The sequence below is a fragment of the Zea mays genome, chromosome 2 (genome assembly GCF_902167145.1).
Source record: "Zea mays cultivar B73 chromosome 2, Zm-B73-REFERENCE-NAM-5.0, whole genome shotgun sequence".
NCBI lineage: Eukaryota > Viridiplantae > Streptophyta > Magnoliopsida > Poales > Poaceae > Zea > Zea mays.
The window spans coordinates 51,446,239-51,460,551 of NC_050097.1; the positions used below are offsets into that span (position 1 = coordinate 51,446,239).

The following is a 14,313-nucleotide window of genomic DNA, read 5'->3' on the forward strand; positions in this document are numbered from 1 at the left end:
TCTCAACTTTTGTCCACCACAGAAGCGCAGATTCCACTTTGAGAGCTTCTGGACACAATTGCCTGGATTCTATGAGGCTGTGAAACAGAACTGGGAAGCACTGGTCTTTTCTTCCTGTGCTGCTGAACGCTTTTGCTCTCCAGCGCCTTAGTCGGGGGCTGCAAAAGTGGAGTCAACGTAAAGTCGGGAACATCAAATTGCAACTGGCAATTGCAAAGGAAATCCTTCACAAATTAGAAATTGTAAGAGATTCAAGAGCTTTATCTGCCAAGGAGGATTGGTTGAGGAGAAAGTTAAAACTGCACTGTCTTGGGTTTGCTTCGCTTGATCGCACTATTGCAAGGCATCGATCTCGGGTTCTCCATCTTAAGGATGGGGATGCAAACACAGTTTTTTCATCAGCATGCCGGATATAGGAAGAAAAAAAATTTCATTGCCAAGCTACATGTGGGGGATCAGGTTGTTTCTGACCAAGAAAATAAGCAGGAGGCAGTTTTCGATTTCTTAACTAATCTGTTGGGGACTGCTGAAGAGAGAGGGTACTCTTTTGATTTATCCGCCTTCCATACCCAACCGCATGACCTGTCCCCACTGGATGCTCCATTCTCTGCGGAAGAGGTTTGGGCTACAATCAAAGATATGCCCCTGGATAAGGCCCCGGGTCCTGACGGCTTTACAGGTAGATTTTACAAATGCTGCTGGAATATAATTGGGGGTGATGTGTTATTAGCCCTGGCTGCAGTTCATAGAGGTCATGTGTTCAATTTCAGGTTGTTAAATTCAGCTTTTATTACTTTGCTGCCAAAGAAGTCGGATGCTTGTGCTGTCAAGGATTTTTGCCCAATCAGCTTGATACACAGTTTTGCTAAGCTGGTTACAAAAATCTTGGCAAACAGGCTAGCCCCATTATTGCCAAATTTGGTCTCCAATAATCAGAGCGCCTTTATTAGAGGCAGGAGTATACAAGATAATTTTTTGTTTGTGCAGCAGATGGCTAGATCCCCCCACAGAACCAAGGAATCTCATTTGTTGCTCAAGCTGGATATAACTAAGGCCTTTGATTCCTTGTCATGGCCATTTTTACTTGAGGTCTTGCAGCATGTGGGCTTTGGCAGAAAGTGGTGCAACCTGATCTGTTTGCTTTTGTCAACGTCCTCTACACAGATTTTGGTGAATGGGCAACCTGGACCTCCAATTTCACATCTCCGTGGGCTCAGACAAGCGACCCGCTTTCGCCTATGTTGTTCATCCTTGCCATGGACGTTCTGAACTCCCTGGTGAAAGTGGCCACTAATGAAGGACTTTTACTGCCTCTGGGGGGAAATCAAAATCGACAAAGGGTATCTTTATACGCTGATGACGTGGTGCTGTTTCTGAGGCCAGTTGTTTCTGATCTGTGCATGATTAAAGAAATCCTTGAGGGCTTCGGGCATGCAGCTGGCCTTAGATGTAACATGTCCAAGAGCTCTGTAACGCCTATTCAATGTTCTGAGGATGACATTGCACTTGTTTCACAGGAGTTGGCTTGTGTTGTCATTTCCTTCCCAATGACATACCTTGGCATCCCCCTCACCATCAACAAGCCATCTAAGTCTGATTTATTGCCCCTGGTGGATAAAGTGGCTGATAAGCTTCCTGGTTGGAAGGCTCCTTTATTAAATAAGGCTGGTCGGCTGGTGGTGGTCAAGTCTGTTTTAACAGCAACTCCCATTCATCTCTTGGCCGCGCTAGAATTGCCTAAATGGGTCATGAAAAAGATTGATAAAATCAGGAGGAATTTCCTTTGGAAAGGCCGTGAACAGACTAGATGGGGAAATTGCTTGGTCTCTTGGGTTAGAGTTCAGCGGCCTCTCAAGTATGGTGGTCTGGGGGTGCATGACCTTGAACGGTTCGGCTGGGCACTGCGTATTAGATGGCTGTGGTTACAAAAGATGAAAAGACAGACAACTCACGACCTTGGGTCGGGCTGCCCATCCATGTACCAAAGAAGGCTCGTGCTTTCTTCGATGCGGCAGTTACCACCTTGGTTGGCAATGGGGAAAATACAAAATTCTGGACTGACAGATGGCTGCAAGGGAAAACTGTTGCAGATTTGGCTCCTAACCTTTTCAGTTCAGTACCTAAAAGAACCGTGCAGCGGCTTACAGTGAGCCAGGCACTTGTGAACAGATGTTGGGTGGAGGACATAAAAGGAGCTCTCACAGTTCAGGTCCTCGCTGATTATCTCTCAAATCTGGGACTTGGTTGATGGTGTAGTGTTGCAGCCAGGTGTCCTTGATCGACATGTTTGGAAATTATCATCTAATGGAACGTATTCCTGCAAATCAGCCTACCAAGCGATGTTCATAGGGACCATTCAGTTTGCCCCCTGGAGAAAAATCTGGAGGAGTTGGGCTCCAGCTAACTGTAAATTCTTTGCTTGGCTGGCCATCAACAACAGGTGTTGGACCTCAGACCGGTTGGCTAGGCGAGGGTTACCACATCAAACAGCATGCCCATTTTGTGACCAGGCGGAGGAAACCATAAATCACATCCTAGTCTCCTGTGTGCTGTCCAGAGAAATTTGGGAAGGGATTTTGAGGAAACTTAGGCTTGATATGGTCCCACGCCCCATTTTCTGTAGCCGGGTTTGGACCTGGTGGTGTAAAGCCATTGCTGCTATCCCCAAAGATTTTAAAAAAGGGTTCAATTCCTTGGCCATTTTGGTCATTTGGGAGCTTTGGAAGCACAGAAATGCGTGCGTGTTCGATGGAGTTCAACCTCAGCCTCAAGTGATCTTTGCTCAAGTGGCTGTTGCATCCCGCACATGGGGCTTGGCTGGGGCTTCTAACCTTAAGAAGCGCTCCTTCATAGGGAGGCTCCTTAGGCTGGGTGTGGTCGTTGAGGTCGTGTTTAGTTATTGTGTAAAGTGTTCTAGTGTTCCTGGGGGTGTTAACCGCCTCCTTGTGTTTGTAACTTTTTTCTTCCTTAATGAAATGACACGCAGTTCTCCTGCGTAGTTCGGGAAAAAAATTGTTCACACACTTTTTTATCTTACCACTTTGCAGGTTATCAATGATTTACTAGATCCAACAGGGCAGAATCTCAGAATTCGAGAAGATGCACAGGTTGGTGTAGTGTTATTTATTAAAATCTATTTTGTGATTACTCACTCATTCCTATTCAATTTTCTACAGCACACCAAGTTAAATTGCATAGGATTTGTTTTACTTATTTGTTATGAATTGTCCATATTCATTACTTGGTTTGTTTTGTCTATTCTCAAGATCCCTTTTCTCATCATTCTAGAGAGAGATATTCTTGTCTATCGTGTTTCCCTTTCTTAACTTATAGAACTACTATACTCTTTTTTTTCTCTATTGATTCAATCATTCAGGGAACTTATGTGGAAGGGATCAAAGAAGAGGTTGTTTTATCACCTGCACATGCGCTCTCTCTAATAGCATCTGGAGAAGGTATTTGTTTCTAGCTAGAGAAGATCATTCATCTTTATTTTGAGATATAATGTCCACCTTGCTTCAGTAGCTTTAACCATTGGTTCAATGGGGCAAGATGGGTGTACAATGAGTCAATGACATTGTTTGGTGTATGTGTTAGACACTTAGATTGTGTAATCATGTCTTGGGTCTCCCTGAACCATCTTTTGTTCATCGCTCCCTCACATCGCCTCATTGGCGCCATGCTATGGAGGAAGAGTATTAGGGTCTACTCGCCAATCAAATATGGGACTTGGTGCCACGTCCTTCTGGCGTTAATGTGGTGACCGACAAGTGGGTTTAGACTAACAAGAGGAAGGCCGCCGACTCTCTGGATAAGTATATGGCTCGATGGGTCCTTTGGGGTTTCACTCAACGTCCTAGTGTCAACTACGACAAGACTTTCAACCTTGCGGTGAAGCTGGCTACTGTCCGCATAGTTTTATCAACGACCCTGTCGCAGTCTTTTTTTTTCCGAACCACGCAGGAGAGTTGCCTGTCATTTCATTAAGAAAATAAAGAGGGAGACCCTGGGAGATTAGAGTCCCCCAAGGCCAAATAGTAGAATGACACCCACCCTTACAGACAACAAAAGACACACACGACCACAACCTTCAGGAGTCCATCAGGTGGACGTCAAGAATGCAATTCTCCATGGCACCTTGACTGAGACCATATATTGTAGTAACCGATTGGGTTCATGGACTCAACTCATCCAGATATGGTTTGCAAACTCAACAAGCCGATGTATGGTCTGAAGCAGTCACCTGGTGCTTGGTATATCTGGGTTGCTTCCTTGATCTCGTTGGGTTTCGCCGAGGCTAAGTTGGGCACCTCACTATTTATTTGTCGGAGCGGCAATGACACTGTGTACCTCTTCCTTTATGTCGACAACATTGTTCTCAGAGCCTCCACTTCGACCCTGTTGCAGCACACTATTTCAACATTGTAGCAAGAGTTTGCTATGAAGGATCTAGGCCCGCTTCACCATTCTTAGGCATTGCAGTTGAGTACCGCCTCCATGCGTTGTTCCTTCAGCAGTGACAATGTACTCTGGACATACTTGAGCGCGCCGGCATGATGGATTGTAAGCCATGTGCTCCTCCAACGGACACTCAAACAAAGGTCTCCTTAGGTGACGGTGCTCCAGTTAGTGACCCCACTGTCTACAAGAGCCTTGTGGGAGCCCTTTGGTATCTCACTTCACCTTCACTAGGCCGAACATCTCCTATGCTGTTCAGCAGGTGTGCCTCCACATGCATGATCTGTGGAAACCATACCTTACTGCTATGAAGCGGATTCTCCAGTACATTTGATGTACTCTTAACTATGGCCTTCTTTGACGTTTCTTGTCGACCGAGCTTGTCGTCTATACGACATTGATTGAACAGGCTGTCTGGACACATGTAGGTCCACCTCCGGCTACGCCATGTCCCTTGGGGACAACCTTGTCTCTTGGTCAGCCTGTGGTCTCCTGCTCGTGCGTTGAGGCCAAGTACTACACTGTGGCCAATGATGTGGCTCAGGCTCCTCTAAGAGCTCCATAGCCCACTCACCATTACCCTCGTCTACTGCAACAACGTCAGTGCGGTCTACCTCTCCACCAAACCTGTTTGATACTAGTGCACGAAGCTTGTGAAGATTGATCTCTATCTTGTCTGGGAGTGTGTCACCATCGGGGATGTTCTAGTCCTCCATGTCCTGACAAATTAGTAGATCGCCAACATCTTCACCAAGGGTCTACCCTCCACGTTTCGGGGTTTTGATCCAGTCTCAACTCTCAACATCTACGTAGCTAGAGTTTCGCCTGCAGGGGGGTGTGAGACTGTGTAATTGTGTCTTGGGCCTAGAGCCTGGCCCAAGAGGTCCGTTAGGGCTGTAACCCTAGGCTACCAACATATATATATATATATATATATATATATATATATATATATATATATATATATATATATATATATATATATATATATATATATATGTACCCCTATTTTCAATCAATAGCGTATTTAAACTATTTTCTTCTAATACTATGATTCCCGATATTGTATCAATCCAAGAGATCTAAGTCAGCGCCTTGGCTGATGCAGTTTGAAGAATAATTAAACATGATGCATACTTTGATTTTATGTTATATGCATGTTGATTTTAGACAACTATTTTTTTCTGATACTATGAATCCCAATATTGTATAAATTCAAGAGATCTAAGTCAGCGCCTTGGCTGATGCAGTTTGAAGAATAAATAAACATGATGTGTACTTTGATGTTATGTTATATGCATGTTGACCCTAGACATGCTAGACATAATAGGGAGTCTTGAAGTAAACTGTCCACTTTCCTCAATAGCCTAAGCTTTTGGATGGACTGTTTGGTACATGAAACTCTATGCTATCTCAAATTATCATCAACTGTATAAAAAGATTCTCAGTTTCTGTGCTGTTAACTTTGTTAATGTGCATGCATTAATCTTTACTAGTTAGATGGCCATGCGTTGCTATGGTTTCTATATATCACATAGCTAGACTTTGTTTTAATAAAACACAAAAATATGTGTTATGTTGATTAGGTGGGTGTGAATGTGGAGCCAATGACCAAGGTTCAAACCCCCACTTGTGCACATTTTTACCTTATTTTTGCTAAAGCTGGAAGGGTAAAGGTGACACATGACGACTGTGGAACCATGTAGTAGAGATGTTTTGTGTCTATGTTGTATTTTTTTTTCAGATTATGTCCCTTTCTAGGTGTAAAATTATGGAGGTTGGTGTTTCCCCTAGGTTGTAGCCTCGTAGGAGACCTCATTTCACATATCTATGATATTTTTGTATATGTGAACTTGAAGAGTGCTTGTGCCTGTGTCCTAGTATGTCAGGGAATGTGTTTTGGCAGTTCCTTTATTACTTTTTCCATGATGGAATCAAAGTAGTATTTGTTCTGAAGACCCCATTGCTTTCTTGCAGAGCACAGGCATGTTGGATCAAACAACTTCAATCTTGTCAGCAGTAGGAGTCACACTATCTTCACGTTGGTACGCCCCTCCCTCTTGTTAGAATTAAAGTATGGTAGTCATATATACAGGTTTATGGGCAATTGGGCATACACGAGTTCACCATGCAAGTTTTATGACGTGTTATTTACTCACTCCAGATAACAAGACGGAAACTAATGCTTGTTAAGTCTGTATTACTGTTAATCATCTCACATAATACTTTACTGGATCTCAAATCTCAGCTGTTATTTTTCGAACAAAATCTTGTTTGGTAAAAGCTAAGTCATTAAACTCGTAACAGTAGTTAAACCTGTTAAGCTTAAACTTCCATAACAATACTGCAGACAATCGAGAGCAGCCCCTCTGGTGAAAATGAAGCAGAAGAAGTCAAGTTGTCTCAGTTGGTGAGTCCTCTCCCCTAGTATACTTAATTTTATTCTCATTCAGTCTATTGTACCTTTGATTCTATGGGCATTTAGCATACAGAAGTTTAAGACATGAGTAGCGATCTTGACTTCTAACTTACTGTATTCTTTTATATCCTTTTATCAGAACTTGATTGATCTTGCTGGGTCTGAGAGTTCCAAAACTGAAACAACTGGTTTACGGCGCAAAGAAGGTTCATACATAAACAAGAGTTTGCTCACCCTTGGAACTGTGAGTATCCTATGTTGCTAAATGCTAACGATTTCTCTTATTATTATGACTTATATTTGGAGAATAAAACCTTAACCCTAACTCAGGGTTGGGAGATATATTAATAGACTCAAGGTTGTTGGGCCTGTCCTATTACACAGGGGTACGACTGTAATTACATTGGGCTAACCCCAAAACCTTAAACTGGTACTCTAACACAACACCGCAGTTTCAACTCTATTCTGTACAAACGTTGAGACTGGATTGAAAATCGGTGAATACACTCGACGGTAACCCCTTGGTGACGGTGTTGGCGAACTGTAGCGTGGTGGGGACGCTGAGAACCCGAACGTCACCGGCAGCGACACACTCGCGGACGAAGTGCAGGTCGATCTCCACGTGCTTCGTGCGCTAATGCTGCACGAGATTGGTGGAGAGGTAGACTGCGTTGACGTTGTCACAGTAGATGAGGGTGGCACGCTGAAGGGGTTGGAGCTCCTGGAGAAGCTGGCGCAGCCAGGAGGCCTCTGCCACGCCGTTGACCACAACGCAGTACTCAGCCTCCGCGCTAGAGCGGGAGATGATAGGCTGCCGCTTGGCGGCCAGGAGACGAGGTTGCGCCCAAGAACACTGCATAATCGAAAGTGGACCGGCGCGTGTCGGGATAGCCAACCCAGTCAGCGTCGGTGTAGACCACGAGCTTCGGTGTCGGGGAGGGTCGGAGTAGAAGGTCGTAGTCGAGGGAGCCGCAGAGGTAGCGCAGGATTTGCTTGAGAGCAGTGAGATGGGGTTTCCTAGGGGTGTGCATATGCAGGCACACCTATTGGACGACGTAGGCGATGTCGGGTCTAGAGAAGGTCAGGTATTGGAGGGCGCTGGTCAGGCTCCGGTAGGACGTCGCGTCGGCGACCAGGGGCCTGTCATTCTCAGAGAGCTTCACCTGAGTGTCGATAGGCGTGGAGCAGGGCTTGCAGTCGGACATGCCAGCCCGCTCCAAGATGTCGATGGCATACTGGTGCTGGTGGAGGAAGAGACCCTAAGGCCGACGCTTAGCGGTGATGCCGAGGAAGTGGTGAAGGGGCCCAGGTCCTTCATCGTGAACTCCCGCTGAAGGGCGACGATCGTGCGCTGTAGAAGGTCGACGGTGGATGCTGTGAGCACAATGTCGTCGACGTAGAGCAGGATGTAGACGGTGTTGTCATCGCGCCGGTAGATGAAGAGGGACTTGTCCGACTTGGCCTCGACGAAGCCGATGGAGGCCAAGTAGGAGGCGAAGCGACTGTACCAGGCCCACGACGCCTGCTTGAGGCCGTACAGGGAGCGGTTCAGTCGGCAGAGTAGATCCGAACGAGCTGCGTCGACGAAGCCGGTGGGCTGGCTGGTTGCAGTAGACAGTCTCCGTCAGAGTGCAGTGGAGGAAGGCATTCTTGACGTCGAGCCCACTCCGAGGCGCTAGGTAAAGCCCTGAAGGACCCAACGAGCCTTGTAGCGGTCGAGGGAGCTGTTCGAGGTCAGCTTGTGGCAAAAGAGCCACTTGCCGGTGACCACGTTGGTGCGTGGTGGACGTGGCACCAGGTCCCATGTGTGGTTGGCAAGCAGGGTCGCGTACTCCATAGCGCGACGCCAGTGGGGCCAGCGAGGGTGACACAAACGCAGAAGGGGACCAGGGAGGCGTCCGGAGGAGTGGCAGCTGTGTTAGCCGCCAGGATCAGCCGGTCGACGGGGCGGAGAATGCCGGTGCACGGTGAGTCACCATTAGATGGATGCGCCCGGGGTCACAGTGGATGGAGACCGGGTGGTGCACGGGATGCTCGGTGTGGGCAGACGGGGCGTCGAGAGCTGAGGGAGTGGCCCGCTCGCGGCGGTGGTAAAGGAGGGCGGGGTCGGCGAAGCGAGCCGCACTCATCGGCGAGGTCGGGTTAGCAGGATCTGAGGCAGTGGCCCGCTCGCGGCAGTGGTAGACGAGGGTGGGTTTGGCGAAGCGGGCCACGCTCGTCGACTGGGCCGCGCATGGCGCGGGAGGAGGCAAGAGCGAAGGCGTTGAGGGGCGCGTGGCGCGGTTAGAGGCGCGAGCGGAGGCATCGGAGCCGCGCGTGGCATGGGCAACGACGCAAGTCGGGGCGCCTGGGGTGGAGGGGGAACCAAATCAGGCTCAAGGAGAGATTCGAGATCGGTGGGTGGGGAGGAGCCAGCAATGGGGAACACATCTTCGTTGAAAACAACGTGACGAGAGATGAGTATGCGGTTGGAGACGAGGTCAAGACAACGATACCCCTTGTGGTCAGAAGAGTAACCGAGGAAGAGACAACGAGTGGAGCGGGGAGATAGCTTAGCGGTGGCGGAAGTGTTGGGATAGCAGACACAACCTAACATGCGAAGGTGGTCATAGGAGGGGGATGTGCCATACAGATCGAAGTGGGGAGTAGGGTGGCTCACCGCCTTTAGAGGGGAGGCGGTTGAGGAGATGTTTGGCGGTGTTCAGGGCCTCTGCCCAGTAGTTGGCAGGGAGAGACGCATGAAAGAGAAGGCAACAAATCATGCTGGTGGTTCGAATGATGCGTTCGGCCCAACCGTTCAGGGGAGAGATATAGGGGCACAAGAGACACAACTGGACGCCATGGGTGAGGAAGAAGAAACGAGAGGCGTTGCTGTCGAACTCACGACCATTATCACACTGGGGGGCATAGACCAGGCGAGGAACTGGGTGGAGACCCAGACGAAGAAGTGGGTGAGGGTGGCGAACGTGTCGGACTTCAGCCGAAGAGGGAAAGTCCACAGAAAATGAGAGAAGTCGTCCATAATGACCATGTAGTATTTGTAAGCAGAGAGGCTAAGGACATGAGAAGTCCAGAGATCACAATGGACAAGATCAAAGGCCTGAGCAGCCTTGAACGTGGAAGTGGAAAAAGGAAGGCGACGACCGAGCTGACAAGCATGACGGAGGCGCTCAGAGGAGGCCCAAGTATAGGAGATATCTGAGCGGCTGGAAAGCTGGGACATCACGTCATGTCTAGGGTGTCCGAGATTGATGCCAAACGACAGAGGTGGTGGTAGTAGCAAGAGCATGTGGGGAGGCTACGTTGGTGGGGGAAGTGGATGGCAAGTGAATAGAGTAGAGGGGGCCAGAGCTGTCGCAACGAGTGGGAAGGTGGCGTATGGTGAGCCCCCAGGGATCGAACTCCATAGAACAATGGTTGTCACTAGTGAAGCGACGAACCGAGAGAAGGGGATGAGTAAGGCCGGGATCAATAAGGACGTTGTTAAGGTAGAATGGTCGCGGAAGAACCAATGCACCTACTGAGGTGACCGGGAGGGTGGAAACGTCGCCCACAACGATAGAGTGAGGATGTGAGGGGTGTGGTGGGTGGGAGTGGAATAACGAGCTGGTGATAGGAGTAGTGTGGAAGGAGGCTCTAGAGTCGATCACACAATTGGTGGGAGAGGGTGGAGAAGCCACAGAGTGCGCGGAAAGAGCCACAGGAGGGGCTGTGACACAATCACTAGTAGGGGAGGGAGACAACAAGGTCTTGATCGCCAGAGAGTTAATCACAGCTCTGGGAAAGACAAGTGGTCCATGCACGTGGTGGCCTGCATATGGGTGAAGCTCGACACAGTCACGGAGGATAGGGCTCATGGCGTGATCAAAAGCCACGAAGGTGCCCCGTGCAAGCTAGCCGTCGTGGAGCACGGCGCGCACAGCGATCCCGACGGAAATGAGCGAAGCCAGGAGGGGGTCAGGGAAAGCCAGGAGCCACGTGAGCGGCGGGCGAGTCAAAGCTCATGTATGGCGGGGGTGAAGCCTTGGAACTGGCGAGGACGGAGGCAACACTAGTAGGAGGGCAGCAACACAATCAACGAGGAGGAGGCACGGAGCAGTGGAGCTCGCAAGGGCGACGACAGGAGGACGTGGCGCGGCGCTGGAGGCCAGCGTACGGACAACGACTAGGGATGTTGAAAGTAGGGCAGCACTGCTGGCTGGCGGGCGCAGGGGACGCGAGTCAGCGTCGGGAAAGGGAGTCGCGGCGGGGAGAGCAGCGACCGGCCACCGAAGCAAGGAGGGAGGGCCAGCGGCAACACAGAGCCGGTCGGGGCGTCCTGGGCGTGGCCACGACGGTGGCGGCGCGCGGATTCGGTCGGAGCAGGGGAGCGCGCGGTGGGCACCACGACGGCGGCGTGCAGCCAGGCAGGACGGGATGGCCGTCATGGCTGGGAGGGGACGACGCCGGGGCTTGGCACTGTTGGAGGAGGAGGCCTCGCGCGCCGGGAAGGGGCCTGGCGGGCCGGCGGCGGAGGTCCGCGCAGGGGCTGATGGGGGAGGTCGCGCGCCGGCGGCAGAGATCCGCGCAGGGCCGGTGGTCGGGCTGTGCCAGGGGCGGCCGGTGGCGAGCCTGTGCCAGGGGTTGGCCGGGGATGGTCATGCTCCTACACCTGTAGCGGAGGGTAGGTAGGGAGGGAAGAGGAGAGAGGAAACTGGAAAACCTAGCTCTGGTACCAAGTTGGAGAATGAAACCCTAACCCTAACTCATGGTTGGGAGATTTATTAATAGGCCTAGCCCATTACATAGGGGTATAACTGTAATTACAAGGGGCTAACCCCAAAACACTAAACGGGTACTCTAACACTTATTGATAAATATAGAAAAGATTAACTTTGCAGCCCATTTCGTAGATTTATGTCAACAAGTCTTCCTCTGTTCTCTACCTAGTTGGGCACAGATCAACTTCTTGCTTCTAATCAGTGATTCAGCAGACCTAGATTTAGTTGCAACCCTTCAAATATGATGACTGGCCAGTAGCAAGGACGAAGGAATACTGGAAAAATGGTCATAATCTTTATTCATTTATTTGGTTGTTCCTCTCTTGGTAAATTGTCGTCAACATTCTTCTTGCAGGTTATTGCTAAACTTACAGATGGTAAGGCCACTCATATTCCTTATAGAGACTCAAAGCTCACACGCTTACTTCAGTCTTCTTTGAGTGGACACGGACGCATATCAGTGAGTAGCTCTTATAAGCTATATATAATTATATATACTTTGTGCTTTTCAATGTTGCTTAAAACCTATATTATCTTTATATTTCGCTTGCTTTGAGGAAAATTTTCACATGTATAAATGTCATACTAAATGCATGTTGCAACCTGTATCGCTATGTTCTAAAAGTCCTAACATTTTTACAGCTCATTTGCACAGTTACACCTGCATCCAGCAACAGTGAGGAGACACATAACACATTAAAATTTGCCCACAGGAGCAAGCATATTGAGATAAAAGCTTCCCAAAACAAGGTAATAATCAATAAGTTTGTAATCCGTATTGTTCTGTGCTTGTTGTTAGTGTTGACAGATTTTCTTTTCAGATAATAGATGAGAAGTCCTTAATAAAGAAGTATCAAAAGGAGATATCCAGCCTGAAAGAAGAGCTACAGCAACTCAGGCGTGGTATGATGGGAAATGGTGGTATTCTCCCTACGGATCAAGAGGATCTTGTTAATTTAAAACTTCAGGTTTGCTATATATGCTATTTGACAGTTAATTATTCTTTCTTGAGCTCTGGATAGTACTTTTACAACTGTAAGAACATACCAATGAGAATGCTATATGATTAGTTTTCATTGTCATCTGTCATACTTTTATGCTATGAAATACTGCCATGTTTTTTCTAATAGCATCCTCATCCTGATAGAGTCAATGAACCTTTTCCCTTTGGACATTACTTATTGGTTATATTTCGATACAAATAGATTGAACTATTTTTCCCATTCTTTTTGTGTGATAGCTTGAAGCTGGGCAAGTTAAACTTCAATCGAGGCTAGAACAGGAAGAGGAAGCAAAAGCAGCATTGATGGGTAGGATTCAGAGGCTAACAAAATTAATATTGGTATCAACCAAAAGTTCGATATCCTCAAATGTTTCTGGAAAGACTAACTTCCGCCGACGGCATTCATTTGGAGAAGATGAGGTTTGAACCTTCTTTGTTTTGTTTGTTTGGTTGCAGCAATTGTTCTTTTAGTCCAAGTGTCCAACTCAGAAGAGTAGACTGAAATTCCCAATAGCATGTTCTAGAAAGTCAAATATAATGCAAAGCAAGAGCACATAGGATCCACTTTCCTTCAGCTGTTTTTTGTGGACGCTAAGAGCCTGTTTGGTTCTCGACTAACTACGCCACACTTTGCTTAAGGTTAGTCGTCTAAACTGAAGAACTAACCTTAGGCAAGAAAAGTAAGGCAAAGTGTGGCAAGTTAGTCAGCGAACCAAACCGGCCCTAAGTATGTTGCTTTTCTTGTTCACTGACGGATTCTTAGCTAGATGAGAATTTCTTTCCATCTATGTTTCATTGTGAGACAACTACCTCAGATTACACTTCGGCTGCACAATACACAACACAAGTAAAAAACTTGTGCCACATTTTGATGTTTTGAATAAACGAAACTTGTAAATACCGTTTCAGGGCCAACATTCTGGTATTGGTCTAGAATGGGTATCGTTTTGGACTTAAATAGTAATATATATAAATATACCTACATGCAAGGTTATTAAAACGACAAAATGTTGAAACACTCATGGGTGGAGTTTGATTAAACGAAGTTTAAACATAGTTTTAAAAAGCATAGGAAAGTATCAATATATCATAATTCTAGACAATAACATGAAGTTAAATATCAAACAACCAACATAAGTTCACATAATAATATTGTGCAAAATGACATGTCCACAATCACATTACCACAATAATACACACTTTTTGACTGGGAAAACTGTAGGGGAAGCCCCTACAACGACGCAAATTTTATATATAAAGAAAAACGGTAGAGGAGGGTTGTACAGAAAAAAGAACAGGAAAGGATAGGGAGAAGAGCAAACCTGACTTACCTAGACAAGGAACTATTAGCGAAAAAAGAGGACAAATAAAATAACCTACTAGCCAAACTAACAGGAAAATACTGTGACGGAACCTCCCAAGGTATTAGGCCCACCTACAGTTGTCCTTGTCCTAAGGACCTTGGACAACTCTGTAGATGCACATAATCACTCGACAAGTTCGGTAACTGTATCCTCATCATTTCGCCGAAGAGCGCTTCACCCGTCACGCAGATATTACATCACATCGGAGGAAAGAATAAGCGGAACCAAATTACAATAACTTAATTTACATTCATCAAATATATAGAGAGTATGATTATTATTACAGTAACAGGGTATTCCGAGTGCATA

General features: G+C 47.4%; 1 protein-coding gene across 1 annotated transcript in view; it reads left to right on the top strand.

The window, feature by feature from the left end:
- Positions 1-14,313, top strand: part of LOC103646439 (kinesin-like protein KIN-7E, chloroplastic) — a 33,250-nt gene that overhangs the window by 5,498 nt on the left and 13,439 nt on the right. The window contains exons 7-15 of the mRNA XM_008671172.3: positions 3,048-3,107; positions 3,377-3,455; positions 6,436-6,503; positions 6,809-6,868; positions 7,017-7,121; positions 11,993-12,097; positions 12,280-12,387; positions 12,459-12,605; positions 12,878-13,060. Of these exons, the coding sequence (XP_008669394.1) occupies positions 3,048-3,107; positions 3,377-3,455; positions 6,436-6,503; positions 6,809-6,868; positions 7,017-7,121; positions 11,993-12,097; positions 12,280-12,387; positions 12,459-12,605; positions 12,878-13,060 (915 nt within the window). The remainder of the gene's footprint in view (positions 1-3,047; positions 3,108-3,376; positions 3,456-6,435; positions 6,504-6,808; positions 6,869-7,016; positions 7,122-11,992; positions 12,098-12,279; positions 12,388-12,458; positions 12,606-12,877; positions 13,061-14,313) is intronic.